Source organism: Pelobates fuscus, chromosome 10 (assembly GCF_036172605.1).
Source record: "Pelobates fuscus isolate aPelFus1 chromosome 10, aPelFus1.pri, whole genome shotgun sequence".
Taxonomy (NCBI): domain Eukaryota; kingdom Metazoa; phylum Chordata; class Amphibia; order Anura; family Pelobatidae; genus Pelobates; species Pelobates fuscus.
The window spans coordinates 51,693,063-51,719,098 of NC_086326.1; the positions used below are offsets into that span (position 1 = coordinate 51,693,063).

A 26,036-nucleotide genomic window follows, 5' to 3' on the forward strand; every position below is an offset into this window, starting at 1 on the left:
CCATTGGTTCTGTAGCCATTTCTGATGCCAGCATAGCAGCCATGAAAAAAACAGAAGGAATAACTTCAATATTTTATATTAATGTATTTACTGGGCATTCATAAATAGAACTAAACTTTGAAACGCATTATATAAAAAAAGTCAAAGAAACACACACACCAAAAAATAAATTCTAATTTCAAATACTCCGTAGATAAATATTCTATTAAAAAGTGCATAGTTTACAAAACAACACTGGAATGTTTTTGTTATTTGATATCTGGATGGCTTTTTTTTTTGTGCCAGAAAATGCACAAATGTTTATTACAAAGAGAACATTGTAATCTGCTTGCAAAGAATGCTTAATCTTTTGCATGCCAGAAGGTTTAGCAATGAATTTCTTTGCAATATATCTCACTTGTGCCTTATGCAACTCTTTTTTTTTTTTTTTCTCTCTTCTGTACGGACTTTTTCACTTGTAGGCAGTACATCAATGTAATTCCGTATTCAAATGCCATTGCAAAATAAAAACTATTTTATATTACTCTAAGGACAGGTATGAAAACCAAGTAAACTGAACACTTGAAGAAACATAGAAAAAAAAAAATAATGTTAAACAAAAATATGGGTGAATTCACAGTTATATTAACCCCCTAAGGACACATGACGTGTGGTCCTTAAGGAGTTAAACTGAGGTTTGTGGATATTTTGGTGAAAAGATAAAAAGGTCAGTCTTAAAATCATTTTAGTCAACACTGAGTATTCCAGTAAGGCAATATCAAGCTTTATGACTTGTTCTAGGTGAGAAAAAGCATAAATAATTATAGATCAGTGTTATTTTTTGTTTTCTTTCATATAAGTGATAGTGGAGACCAGATAACTATGAGATGTCCCAGGTAAAGGTTATACGCGGAATAAAAAAGGGAACCCAAAACACAACCGAGATAATGTCTGACCACGATGACAGCGGAATGCATAAGAAGACAAATAATGTAATGGAGTACCATGTAAAAATGGAAAATGATATATCCCTGAAGAAGTCCCTTACTTTCTACGGACGAAATGCGTTGGATATTGGACTTCTTGAATTGTTTCTTATTTTATTGTATTTTATTTTCATTTATTGTTCCTGTACTCTGCTGCTCCAATTGGACCTGTGCTTGTGATCTTCACACTGCTTTCCAGTTCCACTGAGAGTGGAGACATGCTTACCACTACTTTATGTCTGTAAGTGTAACCAATAAATTCCTTTTATATATTTTTTATACATACTTCACCATGTATGGCTCTTTTTAACAATTTCTTTGAAGACACTTCTATGTTTGGATCTACTATCAAGTCCAATACTGCATATACCCCAGGGGGGGTGAGAGGCCTGATTTATACTTTCGTTTGTGAGTGCATTACTTACTTCACATTTCACCATTATACCTTAATTGTGTTACGCTATGATATATATTTTTTATCATTTCAGATTTTATTATATCCTTATATAGAATATTCCAATATTGGATATATTCTCCAGGTTGTATTTCAACTTTATGCTTATTTGAATGTGGTTTCCACTTTGTTGCTGTTTGTTTCCTACTTTGGGTGTTAGTGAGGTTCACCTGGGACCCTTTCAATTTAGTAGATTTATTACTTGTGGTTAGTTGGTATACTACTGTTTTTTTCACTTTAAAAATGGAAAATGCCTGACATATAGATAAGGAAGGATGATAAGAAACAAGATTTAGTGAAATGGAAATAATTCATTACTTTTAGGTGGGCGGTTTTGCAGAATAAGGTTGGGTGAAAAACCCAACTGCAGTGGGACCATGATTTGGAAAGCTGAAGACGTAAAGGTCATCTTATTGAAGTGGTCAGGGTGCCATGTCCCTGTCTGTTTAGACCTGCAACTGAAACCATTGCCATTCATTAGAAATAGCAATGCTAACACTGCAGGGTAAACATGAACTTCTGTGCCAATAGAGGAGTCAAACTTGGCTATTTAAATCAGATGGTCTCATAGAGACCATTTGATTGGCGAGGTGCAGTGTTCTGCTGCACATGTGCACTATCCTCCCAATGCGTTCATATGGCAAAGCAATGATATTGGTTGAGATCATCTACACTGATGCTCACAGCCAAATGGTGGAGCAGCAAGATGGAAACCAGGAAGGCTAGGGCAAAAAGATAAGTAAACCTCACCTTACAAACCATCACACGGTACCTAGAAAAGGTAACTAAAAGCTATAGCATTAGGAATAGCGTGTTTTAAATAAAGTAAGCTATAAAATAAACAAAAACAAAAAAACTAGTCAAACAAGAAACTTGGAGACAAGGGACAGATGTGTTAAAATTCAATCACTTCAAAAGGATGATGGGATCTAATGTGTGCTGTATAAAATAAGGCACAATTAATAAACCATTCTTGACACTGCTGCTGCTGCTGATGATGATGATGTTTCTCTTCCTTGAAAAATATGAATCTGTACTAGATATCTATTTGCATGAGTAATTCTAATCTATTTAAAAAAACGATGTATAATGGGTGTGTTAGAGCACCCTACATGGAAACACACTACATACCTATTGTTTACTGAAAAGTGCAATTTACCTGATAAACTTGCATTCCAAAGGGTCATAAAGCGACATCAGTACTTCAGCATCTTCTCCAATTTTGCAAACTACATTTTTTAAGTTGACAAACAAGGCAAAGGAAGGAGTGGCAGCAAATTTTGCTTGTCGATTGATGTCATTCTGTTTCTGGGACTGAAGCAAACATTTAAAAAAACAAAAAAAAACAAAAACAATGGTTATGATGTGATACATTGTTTATATGCATTAGTAATTGGGCAACACTTATCTAACGTGCATTATGAAACTATTTACTAATGTATATTTATCACAAGTATTTTTAAAGTATAAACCAATGTCTATATAGTTTTTCAGTAAATTATACAAGCCGAAATATCCATCTCCCTGAAAATAAGCCATGTAGACCTACTAAACGTACAACACCAAAATTCACTGTACACTTGTTTAAGTCGTCTATCAAACAAGCACTTAAGTAAAAGAGGAATATTTTAGCATGCTTACCCTTTCTTCCTGGATCCTTTCCTCAACTTGCTTAGATGCGATTTTATGGGCCCTGAAAAGGCTAATTGTGCTGGTTTGTTCTGGATCTAAAATATTCCCATCTTCATCTCGGACAACCAAATCCAAGTCAAGGATCCTAAACAAATGTGCAAAGGAACAATGTAAAATCATTGCGAGATTACCTCTCTATACCTCTCTGACAAGGCTTGCATTCCATTCAATAGATGGATTATAATCTGTGTTTGCAACTGGTCGTGTATTTGTTATGCACAATTCAAGCATGAACAGTAACAATAATAGACGCTCGTGCTACCGTGTTTGGTTTAGCATGGATGACATTTTGCATGATGCAGACTATTTCCATACCAGGAAAGTGATTTACCAATTAGTAGTCTCTCATTCTAGTCTATGGGATTTTTTTGGCCCTGCAGCAAATTGTCCCTACATCTAATAGAAAACCTTTCAAGAAGAGTGGAAGTTACTAAAGCAGGAGGACTAACGACATTGGCACCCTTGAAAAAGATGGCTGATGTGCTCAAGTCCACATGCTTGAGAAATAGCTATGTACATTAATTCTCACCAGTTTTGTAAACTTTAGTTCAAGTGGAAGAGAGAGAAAGCCCTCACACAAGAGTATAGTACAAATTATGACCAATTTGAGCACCAGAAAGTCTTAACACATGCTGATAAATTGCAGTTAATGTAGCAATAGGATATAAAGGATGGCAATATGCATCATATTCTAAATATACAAATCGGTGGGAACCCTTCACTTGTAAGAGAAAACTTTATATCCTGTTGCATGTATTGCAGGAGGCTTTATTGTCAATAAAATAGTTCTACTGGACACAACCATACACTCATATCTCACTCATTGGCGATTAAAAGTTGGAGAGCCATTACACTGGGGATTCAAGGGGCATTCCCCTTTAGAACTCCTACAGATGCCCCTGTGACAACTCTATGAGGTCTACTTCACAGCTTACATTTTCCATAGAAATCTGAGGGTGGGTTACGAGTGTGTGTGTGTGTGTGTGTGTGTGTGTTTTTGTCCATCCTCCCACTTTAATTATATATTTTTTCCCCATTCTCCTTTCTGCTCTCTTCCCCCAACTCCCTTTTTGTTGTTATGTAACGATTTTGTCATCTCTGCTGGAGTTTCGAAACTGAGGATAACATGACCAGACAATTTACTGTATGATGAAATGTATAATTGTATTTTTGTATCCTCTTTGTACATGCACACAAAACTTTCAATAAAGAGCTGTTTAAGAAACAAAAAAAAAAAAAAACAATCTACCCATAACGCTCCCAAAACATTAAAGTTTACAGACTATTGTATTTGTTCTGGTGAGTAGAATAATTTCTTTCATGCTTTTTGCAGTAAACACTGTATTTTAAGAGAAAATGCAGTGTTTACATTACAGCCTACGGATATTTATACTGGCCACTCCTCAGATGGCTGCTAGAGGTGCTTCCTGGAGCACCCTCTGCATGCAGACACTAAACTGTCCTCATAGAGATGCATTGATTCAAATCATCTCTATGGGGATATGCTGATTGGTCAGGGCTGTATTTGGCTTGTGCTGGCTCTGGCCATGATCTGCCTCCTTGACAGTCTCAGACAATCCTTTGGGTAAGCATTGTGATTGGCTCAGGCCACCACTTCTGGTGATGTCAGCAGACAGAAGCAGTTCAGTGGCAGAGGCAGCAGCTGCAGACTTGAATACAAGTAATATTTTACTATATTTAGGGAGGCAAGAAGGGATCAGGGGGGCTAGATGGTGGTCTTAACACTATAGGGTCAGGAATACATGTTTGTGCTCCTGACCCTATAGTGTTCCTTTAATTCCTATTCCTATGTTGCAGGATTCCCAAACTCATCGTTGATAGCTGGCTTACTGCAACACCTTGGACCTGCATTTACAGCATATTCATTAAAAAAAAAAGCCTAAAGCAAAACACAATTTTATGAGAAGAGTATGATGCTTAGCAGTTTGGCCCAGTTTCACTGCTCTTTCATTGAGCACCTTTTAAAGAACACTTGATATTTTATACAAATGTTGGGGCTCCTATAAAAAAAAAAAAAAAGTTATTTTCACATGATATTTATAAACCTGAATTATCTTCCTGGGGGAACTATAAAATGTTATGGGATACATGTTTAGATTTGCATGATATATATGTTTCTTGGGGGGTATGGGATGAGAGGAAAATACAATTTTCACAAAGTATTGACTCCATCTAACAGAAGTTATGGAATAAAACAAACTCTCAGTATGTCTTTTCCTGTTTGCTTAAAGTTTGCCTAGTCTCCAGATGCTCAGTTTTCAAATACTGCCATATGGCAAGACACAATAACAAACAAGGAATTCATTAATTGAGTTGAAGGTTAGGTTTTAAATTCTGTACTCTGAAAAAGAATTCAAGGATCTGTCTACGGACTGTTTCTATGCAAAGCTAAACACAGACCCAAGAAATGCAAAATTGCCATATCACACTGCAGCAAACTTGAAATTGGATTTTCATGAAGCATTCATAGATTTAAAGGCTAAGAGGCAAAATGCATACCCAAACACTATCTTCTCCTACAAAAAAAGTAATCTCACGGTAATAACAAATTACAGATATTCATAAAATCGTACATGATTCACTGCAGCTTTCGATAAGTAAATCTTTCAAGCACATACAATTTAGAAGCTTTAACAAAAATGCATTTTTAGATGTGATTTGTGCACAAAGTATTTACACACATACATAAACATATACTTACAAGAAAAGTAAACAGTTCAATGTACCTTTATTAAAAAATATTTAATACATTGTGCTTTGACCCTTATTTTGTACTCAGTTGTAAAATGCCTTTTTTAAGGAACAATAAACCCCTTTTATCTCAGGGTTCACAATTTCACTGCCCAGGCTTTTTGAAATCTAATATGTAGCAAAAATATGAGTGATAACACTTAAAGAGACAGAATGTATTCACTTTAATTTATAAATTATTTTTACATTATTTATCATCTATTAATGATTCAGCATTTTTATATGAGTGCATTTTGTGCATTCCCCACATTAATTCAATTTATCAAAGCTACAATAGAATGAATAAAAGTTCCTTGATGTTCCTCAAAAGTTTTGATAATTACAAAGTGCTTTTTTGGGATCTCAGCTGATAATATGGATACTGATAATTGTGAAGACATCATAAGCTTGCATATTAACTGAAAGCAAACTAGGATTCTCAAAAACCTGTTTTTCATCAAATATCTTGCAGATTCGAAAACTTTTCCATATTTTTTTCTTGCATTTTATAGCAGGGGTAGGGGAGCATTTTAATGTTTGACATGTCAGACATGTATAAACATATAGCACACTTAAAATTAATTCCAACAAACCTGTTCCCATAGTCTATTCTGGCAGTGATTTTCTTTTTAAGTTCTTTAAGTTCGTCTTGTGGTAGTGTTCCAGAGAGAATCTGTGATCTCCATTCCACCAGGTCATAGATCATATTCCTCACACAATTAAACATCTCTCGATTATCTTGCTAATTACAGAAACAAAATGAGCAACAATTAGAGTTCATGACATAAGTAAAGAAAATAAAAGATAAAAAAAAAATTAGCCCACATGATTGCCAACCAGTAAGTTGAGTTTATCATTGCCCTTGTCAACAGAAACATTTGTAGACACCCATGCGACTAAAAAGGAATTATCTGTTGGAAGTTCAAAAAGTATTGTCACAAGGTTATATACAAAGTAGATATTCACGGATTTTTACATTCAATATTTGTAATCACACTAAATGGATACTCTAAGCACCAAAACATTAAGTTAATTAAGCAGCTCTATTGTACAGATCATGACCCTGCAAGTCTCAGTGCTTAATTCCCTGCCATTTAGGAGTTATAACACCTTTTTGCATGTCTCCCCTCTGTGACTAACATAGCCACCCTACATACCATCATTAAATAAGCAGTTTTTTAAACTTCCCTTATTGCACAGTGTGTTTAATTTAGAATGTCATATACCCCGGTTTGTGTATTGTCTGCTATAGCCTACAGCAAAGTCCTGTGTGTGATTAAAGTTCAATCGACAAGCAAGAGAGAAAACCTTCTGAAGTAAACACAATGTGCTGCAAAAATGAAACCTTTTGTTTCATGTAGGCTGAGTGGATCACAGTCAGGCAGGGCCGGTGCAAGGATTTTTGCCGCCCTAGGCAAAAGTAAAGTTTGCCCCCCCCCCCCCCCATGTGACATCACAATGCCCCATCCATATGTTGTTAACTAACGCCAGTGCTGCAGTGCCGCCATGTTTACATTAATAGGCCTGCAGGGACAGGCTATAGACACCAGAACCACTACATTAAGCTGAAGTGGTTCTGGGGACTATAGTGTTTCTTTAATGTGAGGTAAATTAGAGATTAGTGCCATGAATAATATACTAGATTGCCTACTTACAACCAGATGAGGATGATGATGGGCTCTAGCTGCAGTCTGGCTCCACTGGTCTGGTGTAGAACAGGCTCTCTGGAGGCTGTTTGTAACTGTGGTCACAAAAATCAATGTTCTGGGAGAACGGGAAGCAGCTCCATTTTTGGGGGCCCTTTACACAGCTCAAGGTCTGGGTCCCAGGGTCCACATTCATGTTTCACCAATGAGTTTGTTCACAGGGGGTGGAATGTGTAGGGGATGTCCTGATATGTGTGTAAGGAATGCATTGTGTGAATCTGTGTTTGTATGTGTAAGGGCTGCAAGGTATGTTTCTGTGTATGTACGGGATGCAGTGTGTGCGTCTGTAAGGGGTGCATTGAGTGTGTGTAAGGAATGCATTGTGTGTTTCTGTGTGTGCAAGGGATGCATTGTGTGTAAGGGTTGCATTGCTTGTGTGTGTTCGTCTGTTTGTGTAATGCATTGTGTGTTTTTCTGTGTGTAAGGGGTGCATTGTGTGTGTGATGGGTGTCAATCTCTCCCCCCTCCCTTGTCACTCTCTTCTCCCCCCCTTGTCCCTCTCTTTTCCCCCTCTCTTGTCCCTCTCTTCTCCCCCGTTGTCACTCTCTTCTCCCCTCCCCCCTCTCATTCCCCCTCCCTGTCAATTTCTTCCTCCCCTCCCTGTCAATTTATTCCCCCATCCCTTTTAATGTATCCCCCCTTCCCTTTCAATTTATCCCCCCTTTCAATTCCCCTCCATTCCCTTTCAATTTATCTCCCCCCTCCCTTTCAACTTATCCCCCCCCTTTCTATTTATCTCCCCCCCCCCCCCCCCAACCTGTGTTGTAGCGTGGCCGAGCTCTGTATGATCCGCGGGTACAGGGAACTTTTGTTTCCTGTACCCGGACGGACTAAAAGGAAGTGCACACTCAGTGTGCACTTCCTGTTAATCCGGCCGGGTACAGGAGACAGATGCTCCCTGTACCGGCAGACCATACAGTGAGGGAGTGACAGGAGGGAGCGCTGAGCGCTTCCCTCCTGTTAGTCCCTCTCCTCATGCTGCGCCCGGGCGGTGCGCCCTCATGGACGCACCAGCCTGGACAAAGCTGCAGCCGCCTGAGGCTCTCTACAGAGCGCTCGGGCGGCTGCAGAATGAGGGGGGCCGGCGCTCCTGGGGGCGCCCCTTCACCAAGGGGCACCCTAGGCGGCTGCCTAGTCTGCCTTACAGGTAGCGCCGGCCCTGCAATCAGGGAAGTTTGGCTATGGCTGCATAAACAGGAAAAAACATTATTTAACTCTTAACCCCTTAAGGACCAAACCTCTAGAATAAAAGGGAATCATGACATGTCACACATGTCATGTGTCCTTAAGGGGTTAAATGGCAGAAAATTTAGCAATGACATAGCAGGGGCATGATTGATACACCAAAGCTGCTTCCTTAAGCCAAAGTTGTTGTGGTGCTTAGATTATCCCTTCTAAGGAACTTTATTACAACCATAACATTTTACACACAGTTACATATTTTACATACTATACACCATTGGAAATATTACAAAAGGAAGAATGTAGGAGAATTTAAGGACAAAAAAGATTTTGTTTTTACAGTGAAAACTTGTATATTTCATATGTAAACATAATAATGCTGAACTTCAGTATGCTAATCTAGGCCCAAAAACATTTAAAATAACAGGTGTTGGCTACTTGACAAGCAGCTCCACAGTGATAAACATCTTCTGGTATATTAATAATTCAGTCCACAGAAATACCACCTAAATTGGTATATAAATACAAAAATCCCAAGGAGGATGTCTGCAAAAATGTCAATAAAAAGGAGCAAAAGGCAGTTTGATGTTAACAGTTGTACTTACAACATATAGCTGACGCCATATGATAGACCACTCCCGTAGCGTTGTAGTGACTTCTTGAACAAGAGGAATCTCACACGGAGCAACGGTTTCATGTTGCCTATTTACCAAACAAAACAAAACAAAAAACAATAAACCGCAGAATTATATAGCCATGTATAAAGGTTTTAAATTGCCCAAGTGATCTCTAATTAGATTAGAGATTCCCCATTCACCCAGGCAGTCTAGAATGTATCAGTATTCCTAATGGAACAAAACTTGACAATCTCTTAATTTGATGATGAGGGAAAAAAAACAAGTTGTTTTAGAGGTTAATTGGGACAGTGGAAATGTGAATGGTGCTAAGAAGAGAACAGAACAGAAATGTTTTCAAAACTTTAACATGCATACCTTTGAACAGAGCCGACATGATAAAAAGAAATGTTAGAAATACTAAGGTATTGAAAAGAATATTTTAATAAAAAAGAAGCTTTAGAACAAGCGCTACTGATCTGAAGTGGAGGGTGAAAGAGTAAGTAATTAAGTTCACTAAACCATGGAGAAAATTAAGGTCAAAATATTGGAGATATTCTTCAAAACTGATGTATTCACAACTTGACTATTCTTCCTGAATTTTACAAATGTTGTTTCCAATAACGCCTAGTGATTTATCTGCAAAGTTAAAGGGACACTGTAGTCACTAGAACAACTACAGCTTATTGTAATTGTTCTAGTGAGTATATACTGTCCTTGCAGGCTTTTTGCAGTCAACGCTGTCTTTTCAGAGAAGCATTTTTTATTTTTTATATTTCCTACTCTTGACAAAGAGTAGAGCATAAGGCAAGCTTCGCCCTTTGTAAACTTGACAAAGGAAGTGCAGCCTACCTTAAAGGACCACTCTAGTGCCAGGAAAGCATACTCGTTTTCCTGGCACTAGAGTGCCCTGAGGGTGCCCCCACCCTCAGGGACCCCCTCCCGCCCGGCTCTGGAAAGGGGAAAAGGGGTAAAACTTACCTTTATTCCAGCGCTGGGCGGGGAGCTCTCCTCCTCCTCTCCGCCTCCTTTCCTCCCCGTCGGCTGAATGCGCACGCGCGGCAAGAGCTGCGCGCATTCAGCCGGTCACATAGGAAAGCATTCATAATGCTTTCCTATGGATGCTTGCGTGCTCTCACTGTGATTTTCACAGTGAGAATCACGCAAGCGCCTCTAGCGGCTGTCAGTGAGACAGCCACTAGAGGAAATAGGGGAAGGCTTAACTAATTGATAAACATAGCAGTTTCTCTGAAACTGCTATGTTTATAAAACAATTAGTTAACCCTAGCTGGACCTGGCACCCAGACCACTTCATTAAGCTGAAGTGGTCTGGGTGCCTAGAGTGGTCCTTTAACCCCTTAAGGACCAAACTTCTGGAATAAAAGGGAACCATGACATGTCACACACGTCATGTGTCCTTAAGGGGTTAAGCCTCACCTTTTTTCAAGATTGTCAAGCGGAGGAAAAATGAATATCCTACTTTGTCTTGAAATAAATAGAAATCATTTTGAAAGAAAGAACAGAAGAATAGATTACAAAAGTGGAAGAGAAGAAGAAACAATTGGAGAAAGTTCGAGGTGACAGACAACTTTAAGTAAAACAGTTTTACAACAGATTTAGTCTAGTACTAAATGTATAGAAACTTAAGGATCTCATCCTAACGTTATTCTAAATAATCAGAACATAAAATATGTGCAACATTTTAAGATTGTTATATGTCATCACAAGTCTACGTATATTTTATGTACAAAATTGAGCTACTTTCAAAAGAACCTATATTCTTTCTATAAGGGGAGAACATTTTAATAAACAATGCAAATCTATACATTAGAAAGTTTTCTATCGCAGTGTTAAAACTTTTCCACCAGTCATTTGCATTTATAACAATTTATTTTCTTTAAATGTATTCATCACATAAAGTAAATCAGCTGAATGCTATTTTAGTCTGTTATGTCTGCCCTAGAAATCAATTTTGTAATCAGACAAGAGATATCATTATGCAGTAATCAGATGATTGGAATACTGACGCTTAACATATTCATCTACAATAAGACAAAGGCAAAAAAAAAAAAAAAACTGAAAAAAAAAAAATTGTGCTCAATATTTTTCTAAATTATGTTACTTCTGGAAAATTGTTCTCTGAAGCCTAAAACAGACTGTGTGTGAAGCTGCATTATCAAACTAATAATACAACACGCTGGAGTTTTAATCTGCGGGTGTTATATTGCCGTTGATATATTGGATTTTCAAATACAGTTAAAGATTTCTAACTAAACTGTAAGAGGAAGATGCTCAGACTGACATTCCATATAAACCTGTCCCTTCCACAAAATCCTCTTCAATCTTTCAACATTCCATGCATTTGCTACTTGGCTAGAGCAATATGTTCTACTATATATATACAGATCTGTGCGTGATAACATGGAATATATATTTATAATTTGCAGAGTAAAACATTAACTTTTCAGCTATTCTTGTTTTAGTTTTCAAACAAAACAAAAAAAAAAACAGCACAGCATGTCATGTCATCAATCTTTCAACTCCCATTTTTAGAGTTCATTTTTTCCCCCACACGTTATTTACTATTTATGTGTGTAGAGATATCGTAACTTACCCTTTGCCTTCAACAACAGCTTCTTTTAGATGAATATAACTAGCAGGAAATATACCCTAGATGAAGAAAAGTATCTTTAAAAATATATATTTTGTGCATAAAAAATGCATAAAACAATAAAATACATGCACAATAAGACACTACAGTGATAGCTAGAGTGGCCACATTAATCACAGGTGTCTAACAATTGTTTCAAACCAGAGAGTCCCTATTGCTAAGGGATATCTTTGCTCCCACACCAGTTAACAAAAATGCATTATTGCCTTGGGCAATAATTTCATCAAAATACATCAAAACAGATGTTTCTAATTTGAATATATGAGTTCTCCTTTAGCTGGAGCTGAAGAGGATGCCACAGTGCAGGTGCCCGAGAGACCTAGGTAAAGTGCCAAATCAGTTGAAAATGGTTAGACTTTTACCAGGTGGATGGCACCAGGGGACATCTGACACCATAACCAAAACATGTTTCAACACTTGTAACTGTGCCCATACTGCCCCTTTAACAGACAAAATCTCCATCTGACTTTGATGATGTTCTCTATTGAACTGGGTATTAACACGGTCACAATTTCTCCACAAATATGGTGCCAATTTTGGAGATCAAGGCTTTGAGTACAGCTGGATTAAACTTTGGAAAATAAATAGAGCTATGGTGTGCTAATCTGTCCCACAGTGGACTAAGTTTAATCAGTAGATAAATCATCCAATGTCATTTTGATAGACAGGGGATCATTGAACATGTAAAGAACACCAACACTTGAAAAATAAAAAACTCCTCTTTTTATTTAGAATCCACTAAAGGAATTTCCACAATGAGGATACAGAAAATGATGCAGAAAATAACTTAACATCTTAAGGTTATCACACGCCTTATTCCATTAATATTATCCTCAGAGGAATATCTATTAGAAGTCATCTTGTGGATTATTTTTCTATATGGAAGTTGTGGAAATTCCTTTAACCATTTCCTGACGGTAGGGCTTCCTATACCTTCATACAAAAGGAGGGCTTTAATGCCGTTAGAGCAGCATAGCATATCCTAACAATCTGGCCCTCCCTACAGCCCAAGTACTTATCCTCCATGGCATCATGATTTTTTTCCAATTTAAGTATTTTTGTATATATAAAATTTATTTTCTCACCACTCCTAGGTTATAAATTTATTCCTCATGTGCAGCATTGAATTGAACTAGAACTGCACTCTTCTGGACAGCGATCTCAGATGTCCCACCTGCAATCTGTTGAAGCCACTCCCTCAACTCAGGAGTCACAGCCCCGAGTGCTCCTATCACAACGGGGACTACTACTACCTTCACTTTCCACATCCTGTCTAGTTCCACTATCAGTCCTTGTATTTGTCCATCTTCTCACGTTCCTTTCTTCCTGATGCTGTAGTCAGGGGGTATTGCTACATTCACTGTGACTGCAGTCTCCTGTGTCTTGTCTACTACCACGATGTACTTGCTTGTCTGTCTGGATCTTGCAGTCCCATAGGATATTTGCCCTGTCATTCTCAACTATATATATTTATTTTTTTATTAATTATATTGGGGGACCTCCATGACAACCCAGGCAGAAATTGCAGGTAATTTTGCAGGCCATAGATTTGACCCTGTAACTTTCTAAAACCCCATAAAACCTGTACATTAGAAGAATACTGTTGTACTTGTAAGACATCGTGGAACACATTATGCTTAATACATTTTGATGTGAAATGAAAGCTCTATTTCTTGTGAACAAAATTATATATATTAAGTGTAGGTACAGTTAACATGGAAATGGTAAATTCTAGGTTTTGTGGAGGTAGAATTCATGGCAGAGAAGGAGTTGGTGACAGTGATCCTACAACTTCAGCCTTGACAAGATCAATCTGATAGGGCTCTGTGTCAGTGGGTGATGGTGTGCACACCGTGAGGTGGGGTCTGAATAAGGGAGTGAAGAATTACTTCAATACTCTCATAACCACACTCTCCTGCGAACCCAAACAAATATTTCACACATTTAACTCTCTTCTTCATAGAATTATACATACATAAAACAAGTGGAGCTTTTAGATTTCAGCAGGCGTTCTGTAAAAGTAAAATACATACAGAAAATAGTGCAATATGTCTATAACACAGTATATAGAAAAGGGTTAAAATATTTGTCAAACTCACAAGCCTGGAGTCATACCCTCATATGACTCTGGTGGTATAAGCCTCTGGACCATTTGGGGGTTGTCCAGACCCTTCTTTGGCAGCGTGCTGGATGTTGAGTAATTCCTTTGGTGTCTTTCTGACTGGTTTCCAAAATAGGAGTAAGTACCCAGTGTGTCAGGATTTAAAAAACGATTTATTCCAAAGAAATATAAAAACAAGATATATATATAATAAAAAATACTTATCCCAGGTAATACTGGGTAGACTCAATAGTCTCAAGTTCAAGTAGATAAACAAGATATATATATAATAAAAAATACTTATCCCAGGTAATACTGGGTAGACTCAATAGTCTCAAGTTCAAGTAGATAGTCCAAAACGCGTTTCGCCTTCTCATAAGGCTTCCTCAGTTGGCTGTTCTGTGTTCCGTCTGTTCCAGTGGCTTTTTAAATGCCTTGTTTGCCGGTTTCACTAATTTTGTCGTTTACTTCCGGTTTCGGCACTTCCGGTTTCGGCACTTCCGGTTTCGGCACTTCCGGTTTGCGTCCTTTTGGAACGCAACGTGCGTTCCAACATCAGTTTCGTCGTTGGACTTCCGTGTGTGGGCAATTCAACAAGCTTTATTGACATAAGGAAGTGTCCATGTGCGAGAAATACTTCATATAGGAATAATTTAAGTAGAGAAGTTCGTATATTCAGAAAATTGGTACAGTATGGACTCATACATATAATATAATATTCATACTAATAAAAAATTTATTTAAAAGGTGGTTCTTTGCATTTTTGATAAGTGGACAAGCTGGGTCTACTAAAAAAAAAGGGATACACATATAAAGGAGGTAAAAGCATAATAAATACTAAAATGCATATTAATTCATAAAGTGACATAGTTCAAAATCTTTGTTTAGCCCATATGGTATCATGGTATTAAAATTGAAGATAAATTTCATTTCCTCCTTCCCTATCTTTCTAATATAGTCTCCTCCTCTCCAATCTTTTGATACTTGCTTTATTGCACTAAAGAACATTCCTTCAGGGTTTTTTTGGTGTATGATTCTGAAGTGATTGGAGACGCTATGTGACTCCAATCCATTTTTAATCTTTCTTGTGTGTTCAGCCACCCTAATCTTAAGGCTTCGAATTGTACGGCCTATGTAGAGGAGGTTGCAGGGACATTTTAAAACGTAAATCACCCCCTTAGAGTGGCACGTGAGGTGATCTTTTATGGTAAATTTCCTATTAATAAAGGGTTCTAGGTCTGTTATGTGTCTTTTTTTATTTTTAGTGTTCTTGCACGCTAGGCATTGCCCGCATCCATAGAATCCTTTATTCATTGTGAAAAAGTTTTTCTTTATTTTTGTTTCTCTATTGCAACTTTGTACTAAGGTATTTTTTAGATTCTTGGCTCCCCTGAAAATTATTTTTGGTTTATCGGGCAGGATATTCTTGAGGACTGGATCGTCTCGTAAGATATGCCAGTGCTTATTTATAATTTTATTAATTTTCTTGTTGTTACCATTAAAATTGCATATAAAAGGAATGTTATTACTACTCCATTTAGGGTCTTTCTTTTTGTTTTTGTATACCAGAAGTTCCTTCCTCTGTATTTTTAGGACATTTTCTAGGGCTGCCTGTAGTGAAGAATCCTCATAGCCTTTTTGTAAAAATTGAATTTTGATCTTATTGGCTTGTCTTAAATAATCTTGGTCACTCGAACAGTTCCTTCTAATTCTTAGGAACTGTCCTCTGGGTGCATTGGTTAACCAAGGAGTGTGGTGACAACTTTCCTTGCGAATGTAGCCGTTCGCATCTACTTCTTTAAAGTGATTTTTGGTTGCAATCTTCATGTCTGTTATATGAATATCTAGATCTAAAAAATTGATGTGTTGAGTGTTGATCTGTGCCGTCAGAACTAAGTTCCATTCGTTAGTGTTTAAATAGGAAATGAAGGAGTTGAGGTCCATAGCATTTCCTGTCCAGATAAAAAATATGTCGTCTATATAACGGCGATAGTTCACCAAGTTCGATCCCCATGGGTGTCCTTGATATACGTGCTGTTCTTCCCAATACGCCATGAACAGGTTCGCATAGCTGGGGGCGAACTTGGTGCCCATCGCCGTCCCCCTAACCTGTAGGTAAAAAACTTCATTGAACCAAAAAAAATTGTTGGTTGAAATAAGGTGTATGCCTTCTAAAATGAATAAAACTTGTTCTCTTTTAAAATTGTGTTTTTCTAAAAAATATTGCACGGCTTCCAATCCCTTTTCGTGAGGTATTATGCTGTATAACGAAGTCACATCACATGTGACTAAAAAATTCCCTTCCTTCCAAGGTGTCTCCTCTAAAATTTGTAAAATATGGATAGTGTCTTTTAAATAAGCGGGATTTTGGATGACTAGAGGTTGCAATAGATGGTCTAAATATTCAGAGATTTTAGCAGAGATGGAGTCTATTCCAGATATAATGGGCCTCCCTGGAGGATTGTCTCTATTCTTGTGTATTTTGGGGAGGTGGTAATATACAGGGATTTTGGGGTAAGGGGTGGATAAATAGTCTGCTTCTTGTTCGGTCAATATTTCCTTTTCTAAACCTTTCTTGATGAACTCATCAAATTTCTTTTTAATGTCCTCACTAGGGTTCTTGTCCAATATTTTATATGTCTCTGGGTCTGACAATATTCTTTCTGCTTCTTGCAGATACTTACTCTTTGTAGTGACAACTACCCCTCCCCCTTTGTCCGCTGGTTTAATAACAATTTCTTTGTTGTGTTGTAATTGTTCTACTGCTTTTCTTTCTTTGATAGACAAATTCTGGGAATATTTATTCAATGGTTTTATTTTCTTAATTTCTTTCATTACCATTATTTCAAACGTTTTTATTTCATCCGAAATGAGGTATTTAGGAAAGAATTCTGATTTTGTTTTGAGGTTAGTGTGTATGTACTCTGATATTGCCTCCTCATCTGATTTATTCTCTTTGTCAAAGAAGAATTTTTTTAGGCAGAGATGCCTGATGAATTTGTTGATGTCTATATAGAAATCAAACTTATTGAGGTCTGCAGTAGGGGCAAACTTGAGCCCCCTCTGTAAGACCTCAATATCCTCCTTTGGTAATTCCGTCCCTGTTAAATTAAAGATACCATTAAATTCTACCTCTTTCCTCTCTTCTCCTTGTGTCTGTCTTCTTCTTCTTCTTCTGCTGCTTCTCTTTCTTTTGTTGTTGACCTCTGTCGTTTGCCAGGGGACTCCCATATCTTGATTTGGCGTGTTTCCTTCAATCTCTCGTGGATGGGGTCCTTCCGAAAAAAACTCGGTGCCACTTGTCCCTGTTTTGATGTACCTGGTTCTTCTTCTATTACGGCAAATTCCTTATTCTGGGCTATTGTGGAGTATCTATCTTCTAGCTTCCTTCTCTCCTTCTCATCTCGCGTTGAGTGTCTCCTTGTCTCCTGAGTTATATTATATGTATGAGTCCATACTGTACCAATTTTCTGAATATACGAACTTCTCTACTTAAATTATTCCTATATGAAGTATTTCTCGCACATGGACACTTCCTTATGTCAATAAAGCTTGTTGAATTGCCCACACACGGAAGTCCAACGACGAAACTGATGTTGGAACGCACGTTGCGTTCCAAAAGGACGCAAACCGGAAGTGCCGAAACCGGAAGTGCCGAAACCGGAAGTGCCGAAACCGGAAGTAAACGACAAAATTAGTGAAACCGGCAAACAAGGCATTTAAAAAGCCACTGGAACAGACGGAACACAGAACAGCCAACTGAGGAAGCCTTATGAGAAGGCGAAACGCGTTTTGGACTATCTACTTGAACTTGAGACTATTGAGTCTACCCAGTATTACCTGGGATAAGTATTTTTTATTATATATATATCTTGTTTATCTACTTGAACTTGAGACTATTGAGTCTACCCAGTATTACCTGGGATAAGTATTTTTTATTATATATATATCTTGTTTTTATATTTCTTTGGAATAAATCGTTTTTTAAATCCTGACACACTGGGTACTTACTCCTATTTTGGAAACCAGTCAGAAAGACACCAAAGGAATTACTCAACATCCAGCACGCTGCCAAAGAAGGGTCTGGACAACCCCCAAATGGTCCAGAGGCTTATACCACCAGAGTCATATGAGGGTATGACTCCAGGCTTGTGAGTTTGACAAATATTTTAACCCTTTTCTATATACTGTGTTATAGACATATTGCACTATTTTCTGTATGTATTTTACTTTTACAGAACGCCTGCTGAAATCTAAAAGCTCCACTTGTTTTATGTATGTATAATTCTATGTTTTAAGTGGTGTAGGGGATACCACTTTACAGGTGTTTTTGAGCTAGTACACTATACCTACTTCCACGTTGTGCATATTTTCTGTTGTATAACTCTTCTTCACCCTATTGTTCCTCCTCCAAACAGTGGGCGAAATTACAATAAGGCAACCAGGAGCGTCTCTACATTAACGCTGCAGCGTGGTTGAACAGATAACAACTGTGGTAACTCAGAGACTAATTAGCCCCGACCGCTACAAACTTAGTAGGTATGAGCAGATAATACTCTGTGCACAGAACTGCAATAGGATTATAGTTAATATAAAAAAAAATATATAAAATCAACTATCCTTAAAGTTCAATGCTAAAAATTTTACAAACACTAAGAAATTATTTAATGCTGAAAATGGTGTGCGCTTCACTTGATACAAAGAAAAGAGGCGTTAAATATATTGGATGTGTTGGGTTCTCCTTCATTATCTGCAATACCTGCTGAAGTAATTAAAAATATTTTGCTCTTACAAACAACTAAGGGAAAAGTATAGGTCAACAGATACGTAATAACTAATTGCAAAGATATATGCATGAATTTAAAACAAATGATAAAACTAACTGGTAATTTATCTACATACCAAATGTAAAAAAAAAAAAAAAAAAAGGAGGAATTTAGAACAAAAAGTGGCAAGCTAACATTACAACACTAAATCAAAAAATCTTATTCTAAACAATAAGTTTTGAATCCAGCAAACAATTAAGGAATACTAGCGGACAATAGTCTGGCTTTTAATAACGAAAAAAAAGGGAAAAGGGAAAGAAAAAAAGAAAAGAAAAAAAGAAAAGAAAATCAAGAACTAAAAGCCAATGCAAAAAAAGAGAAAAAGGATCAAAAACAAGATACAAGTCTCTCAAACGTCTCCCCACAACAGCAAAGAGAAAAAAAAAAATATTTCCACGATAGATTCACTAACCAACTCTGATATCTCTGAATTAGAAATGAGAAAAGAAAAATAAGTAGTAACAGCAGAACAATTAAATTTCAGCTTACAAAAATGTTGGAAGAAATTAAAAAATAAATTGTTGTGAACTCAGCAGAAATTAAGCAAGAAATCCAAAACAAAATAACCCAACTAATGAATAAGTTCATAACCATATGGAACAAATATTCTTGTATAACTGTCTGTTGGGCTTGTCCTAAAAAACAATAACATAAAGGACATAGTATAGCCTGTTTCCACGAAACAGATAAATAATAGGTATAAAAATGCCCACTCACGTGGTGCTGAGCCGTTCAAAAGTGGCTCAGACTATCAGCGCCTTGTAAAGTAATGTTGGAGACTGTAGTGCTGCAAGCAGTTTTTTCAATGCATAAAATCCGTCTTGTAGAATTGATGTCAGACAGGAAAAGCAGGTAAGTGAAAAAAACTTTTATTGCTAAAAACACAGCATAGGAAACTCGTCCCCCAATTGCACTATGCTATTGTTTTTTAGGACAAGCCCAACAGACAGTTATATATGGTAATATTGCCTCTCATCTATCTGTCATCTGATTTTATCTAGTATTCAGTTTGCTCTCACCATTATTTTCACGATATTTTCATTATATTTATTTGGTGTGATTTGGAGTGATTCACATCTGTGGTGATTTGAGCATTCACTCCCGATTCCTTTACCTTTTCTGTGTTTTCTATAAATATTCTTGTATGTAAAGGTCAATAAGATTTTATCAAAAGCCAATAAGCTGATTGAGTCGAAAAACAACAAACTTTAAAAATAATCAATACCTGGAACAAGGAGTTGGGAATGCAGATTTCTGAATTGGATTGGTGCTTCGCTTTACGGCAAACATATAAATACATACATTGTCTGAATTTAATTGAATGCCAATATAAAATCATGTATAAATGGTATTTGTCTAAAATGTATCCGAACTATATCTCAAATTGCTGGAGATGTGGCAATCCTTCAGGTACCTTTACACATATCTGGTGGTTATGCCCATTAAACAAACTAATCTGGAGATGGGCATACGACATTTGAAGGACCTTATCGAATGAAAATATACCTTGGTGTCCAGAGGTTGCGTTATTAAATCTAAAACTTGAGGTATCTTTCAAAGAAAAAATATGTTTGGCCATTCATTGTTTTATAGCGACTAAAATTATTATTGCTAGGAATTGGAAATCTATTATTCTATTCCAAAAACAACAGTATCTAAGTCAACTGAAATTTCAATTCCATATGGAAAACAAATTGGCTTGCAAAAATCCTCAGCATTATAAAAAAAAAAATATATATATATTTGACTGTTAGTTGCAAAAAAATCTGAAAATGTATATCATTAGGCTTACCTTGCCAAAATTACAATAGATATTTTGTAAGTTTTATTTGGCTAATAACTCCTGATCTTGCATTTATAAAGTTGTATTATTGTATGTCTTAGTGAGTCCATGTCTTTGCTGTAAGCTATTTTTATATGCTATAATGGTTTAAAATATGGAAATTGAATTGAGATAACTTATTTATGGAAGTAATGCTATATAATACCTACAGTGCTTGTGATGTTGTATTTGTATACTTTAAATATTAAATAATGCATATTGCAAAAAAGATTAAAAAAAAATATATATATAGCTGTGTTTTATTCCAGTCAGTATATTGTGTATTACACTGATTATATATATATATATATATATATATATATATATATATATATATATCAAATATAGCACTGTGTTTAAAAAAAAATAAAAAATATTCTAGGTTTTGTTTTGGTTCAGAACTTGGACAATTTCCTGTCCTTAGGAGGTTAATGGATTATAAATAAAAATAAAACTTTTATTTTTGAAGTGTTGGTTTCTACACGTTGGCTTAAACATTATCTTACACCCTGGGATCCATTTTGGAATGAATGTTTAGCCCCAATAGGACAAGGGTACTATAGCAGGTCAGTGTCACATCCTGTTACTGTCTGCGGATAATTTCTGGCCTTGGCTTCTAGTATCCAGTACTCTTTTTACAATTCTGGTTTAGTTTTTCTTGGTTTTTCTGGTTCTCTGTTCCATGTATGGTTTTCTTTATGCTGGGTTTTCTGGGTTCATTCCTTTATTCCGTTCCTGGAATTCACAATCTCCTGGATTCCTTTAAATGTTTGTTTTTTGTTGCCACACCCGTTCCTTTGCCATTTATCCTTTTTGTTTCAAAGTATTCCCTGTTAGCAGTGGTCTCATCCCTCTGCTCCTTTCCTTGCAGGTAAGTACTGTCTGTGTTTTATTGTTGTACTTTTACTCATAAATATCTAGGCAGGTAGGACCCACCGTAATTGGAGTACTTTGGCGCAGTGGTTGGCTGCATACATCTTGGTTATTTATGAATGTCTAAATCGTTTATTACATATATAGTACTTAGCTTTTTCTCCTCTTGTTTTGTCTTGTATCTCTGGTCTTGTTTTATTTTGTCTTGTATTCCCAGTTCATGTACTGTCCTGTCCTGTCGTTGTTTCCCTCATGTCTTTTGTACATGTTCTGGGTTCTGCCATCTGTCCTGCTCCGGTTTTGTGTTCTTTTAGACTTGTCTTGTTATCTTGTTTTATTGCCTATTCTAGTCTTGCCTTGTTTCTAGTACTGGATTCATATCTGAATGGGATCCGCAGAAGCTGCATCAGGGCCCTGGTATGTGGCTGCACACCTACTGTCCTCCCCCTGGCCTCCACCCATGAGCGGTGGGTGGGGGCCCTAATAAACAATAAGGGGGGCTACTGTTTACCCCCGGCCCCCCACCCCTAAGTGGTGGGTGGGGGCCCTAAAAAAACAATAGGGGGGGGGACTTACTGTTCCCCCCCGGCCCCCACCCCTGAGCGGTGGGTGGGGGCCCTAAAAAAACAATAGCGGGGGGGACGTACTGTCCCCCCCCTGGCTCCCACCCCTGAGCAGCGGGTGGGGGCCCAAAATAAAAATCCTCCCCCAATCAAGGTGACTGGGGGACAAAGAGCACTCTGATTGGTGGGCTTAAAATCCATCCAATCACAGCACTCTGTGTCATTTTACACAGCGTGGAAAATTCCAAAGAACTTTCCCACGCTGTGTAAAATGACACAGAGCACTGTGATTGGATGGATTTCAAGCCACCCAATCAGAGTGCTCTGTGTCATTTTACACAGCATGGGAAAATTCTTTGGAATTTTCCCACGCTTTGTAAAATGACAAAGAGCACTCTGATTGGCTTAAACCAACCAATCAGAGTGTTCTTAGCCTAATTGCACGGCGGGGCAAGGCTTTATAAGCCTTCCCCCGCCCTGCAGAGCTCAGTCTGCGTGGAGCCCTCCATGGGTGAAGATGGATTAATATTTTTAGTGGGGGCCGGGGGAGGGCAGTAGCCCCCCCATTGTCATTTAGGGCCCCCACCCGTCGCGCAGGGAGGGCGGTTAGTAGTTTTTTTCTCTTTTTAAACAGTGAGCAGCCACTGGTCAGAGCTGGTCAAGCGGAGGAATCCTCCATAAGGCAAAGAGTCCCTACTTTGTCTTATGATTTTAAAGAAAACTAAAGAAGACAGGAAGAAAAGAAGAACAGATCCTGAGAGAGGGGGAGAAGAGGAAGAGATTGAGGAAAGGTAAGTTCGGCATGACAGTGCCGCTTTAACAAGAGTGTACACCAAGCGAGTTTCGCATGCTTACTAAGGCAGAGTAGGCACCTGCTCTCCCTACATTGCAGGTGCCTATTCTGCTTACATTTACCCGGTCGGGGAAGAGAGCTCAGTCTTTCTGCTCCTCATTGCTCCCTCGCACGCGCCATCTGTAGTGATGCCGGAGTATGACATCATTCTGGCATCATTAAACTGCGCGCATGAAGGAGCAATGAGGAGCAGGTAGGAGATCTCCTGAGAGAAGATTCCCACTGGACCCCAGGGAGGGGCCCTACATCAAGCTCCCAAAGGTAGGGAGCAATAAATAAAATTATGTGAATGTGTGCAAGAATATGTTCACCTGTCAGTGTGTGTGTGCGCCTGTCAGTGAATGAGTGTGTGTGTGTGTGTGTGTGTGTCTGTCAGTCAGCGAGTGTGTGTTGGTTAGTGGTGCGATAGCCGTGGCTTCACCGAGGAGGACCTGGAGGTGCACGGAGGCATGCAATGCTACATCACGTTACATCATCGTGCTGCAACTTTAGGGTTTCAAGGAGTAGCAGGAGAATCCACTTTGGCACAGAGTGCGGAGGGCGCCATCGGGGGTATACCAAAGGCTGGACTCCGTAGTCGCATACTGACAGTGACAATGTGAGTGGAGTCTGCTTGTTGGCTAGTATTGGTTTTGTTTTTTAAAGAAGGGCCGGAATTTAGTAGAAGGGTTGCTGGGATTTCGCAGAGGAGGGAACCTGGATTTAGTATAGAGGCGGGGACTGGGGTTTAGTAGACGGGGATGCTGTTTTTTTTGGGGGGGGGGGTTGTTGTTTTTTTTAATACTGTACTTTTCAAAACAAGGTTTCTATGAAAATGTAAGTTGTTTTTTTGGGGGGGGTTTGGTCCACATAAACTTAAACCTTGTTTATTTGGCACATGCTAGCTTTTGAGTTTGACATGCTTGGTGTAGACTAAATCTAAAGCTACATACCTTTTTAGATTTCTTCCTCAGAGCATATCCTCTGTACCACCCTGTAAAAGAATTGCAACAAAATTAATATATCTAGCTATAAAACTGCTGACAACCTAATCCCATTTTTAAATAAATAAATCCCAAAAATTTAAATAAATGTGAATTTTGATGTGACAATGCCCCATATGCCTATAATTCCTGAAATTCAATAAAAATAAATACAATTTCTAAGCAAACATCACATTCACAAATGCAACATTAATTTAGTCATCAGACCCTATTTAAAGGAACATGCTAGGCTCAAGAACAAAAAAAGTATTCTTAACCCTATAGTGTTAAAAACGCCATCTAGCCCCCTGCACCCGCTCACCTCCCTTGTCCCCCACATAGTTACATAGTTTCATAGCTGAAAAGAAACTTGCGTCCATCAAGTTCAGCCTTCCTCACATATGTTTTTGCTGTTGTTGATCAAAAAGAAGGCAAAAAAACCTAGTCTGAAGCTCTACAAATTTTGCAACAAAAATAGGAACTTCTTGACTCCAAAATAGCAGTCAGATGTCTCCTTGGATCAAGCAGCTATTACCCCACTAATTAGACATTATTTCCCTGCATGTTATGTTTTTGCAAGTATTTTGCAAGTATTTATCCAATTACATCTGTATGGACTGACAAAGCCACCCCTTCAGGCAGAGAATTCCAATCCTTATAGCTCTCACTGTAAAAAAAACAAAAACTTTTCTTTGCCTTAGATGAAATCTCTTTTTTTCCAGCCTAAATGCGTGACCTTGTCTCATATGTATAGTCCTGTTTATGAATAGGTTTCCAGATAAAGATTTGTACTGGCCCCGAATATATTTGTATAATGTTATATCCCCTCTCAGGCCCCGTTTTTCCAAACTAAAGAGATTTACATTTTTCAATGTATTCCTGAATATTATCCCTTAATAGCTCTTTAAATATTTTCCCAGGTCTATAATTTCCAGGCAAGGATTTTGAACCCTTTCTAGATATAGGAACAACATCTGCCTTCCTCCAATCCTCCAGTACAATACCTGAAACAAAAGAATCTTGAAAAATTAAATACAGAGGTTTACTTATTTCCCCATTTAGCTCCTTAAGTACTCGTCGGTGAATACCGTCAGGCCCTGGAGGTTTATTTACATTAATTTTCTTTAACTGCTGTAGCACCTTGTCTCGAGTCATCCAATCACAAGTTATCTGCTTATCTACAAGTTTTTTGTAGCAATCATTTGCAAATCTCTTGCCATAGGATCCTCATTAATATATACTGAAGAAAATAGTTATTTAAAATTTCATTAGCTAACAGACCCATCTCTGTTTCCAGTGTACCTACACTTTCATTTTTTGTTTTTTTTAGAATTGATGTACTTGAAAAAAAATTGGGGGTTGGTTTTGCCTTCTTTGGCTATCAATTTCTCATTTTATAGTTTAGCCACTTTAATTGCATTTTTGCAACTTATTTTCAATCTCTTGTTTTACTTCTCTACTAAGCCACATTGGTTTCAGTTTGTTTATTTTATATTTATTACCCAATGGTACACTCAGTATTTTTATCACTAAGGAGCTTATGCCAGTCGATATGTTGTAGAGCTGCCCTAATCTTATTGAAATTGGCTTTTTTTTAAATTATACATTTTAGTATACCCCACTTGCTTTTGCTTTTTTGAGTTTATTTAAAAATTACCATATTGTGATCACTATTTCCCAAATGCTCCCCTACTTGAATGTTGGTCAAAAGATCAACATTGTTTGTTATAACGAGATCCAGACAAGCATCCTTTCTAGTTGGTGCTTGTACCAGTTTTGACATAAAGGTGTTATTTAACACATGCAAAAAACTGATTCCCCTTGCTGAAGTACTAGTCCCTCTATCCCAATTTATGTTCGGTTAATTAAAATCTCCAATAATTAACATGTTACCCTGATTTGCAGCTTTCCCAATTTGCTCTAACAGCTGTTCTTACTCATTAATATTTACATTAGGTGGTTTATAACATATACCAACCAGGGGTCAAGTCCTGGGGGAAA

At 37.6% G+C, this 26,036-nt stretch overlaps 1 protein-coding gene across 3 annotated transcripts in view; it reads right to left on the minus strand.

Moving 5' to 3' along the window:
- The window catches only part of DOCK1 (dedicator of cytokinesis 1), a 369,359-nt gene that overhangs the window by 300,214 nt on the left and 43,109 nt on the right, over positions 1–26,036 (minus strand). For all 3 annotated transcript variants that reach the window (XM_063434591.1, XM_063434590.1, XM_063434592.1), the window contains exons 3-8: positions 24,006–24,046; positions 11,979–12,034; positions 9,356–9,452; positions 6,456–6,604; positions 3,061–3,196; positions 2,579–2,733 (exon numbers count right to left, since the gene is read on the minus strand). In XM_063434591.1, coding sequence (XP_063290661.1) covers positions 2,579–2,733; positions 3,061–3,196; positions 6,456–6,604; positions 9,356–9,452; positions 11,979–12,034; positions 24,006–24,046 — 634 coding nt within the window. The remainder of the gene's footprint in view (positions 1–2,578; positions 2,734–3,060; positions 3,197–6,455; positions 6,605–9,355; positions 9,453–11,978; positions 12,035–24,005; positions 24,047–26,036) is intronic.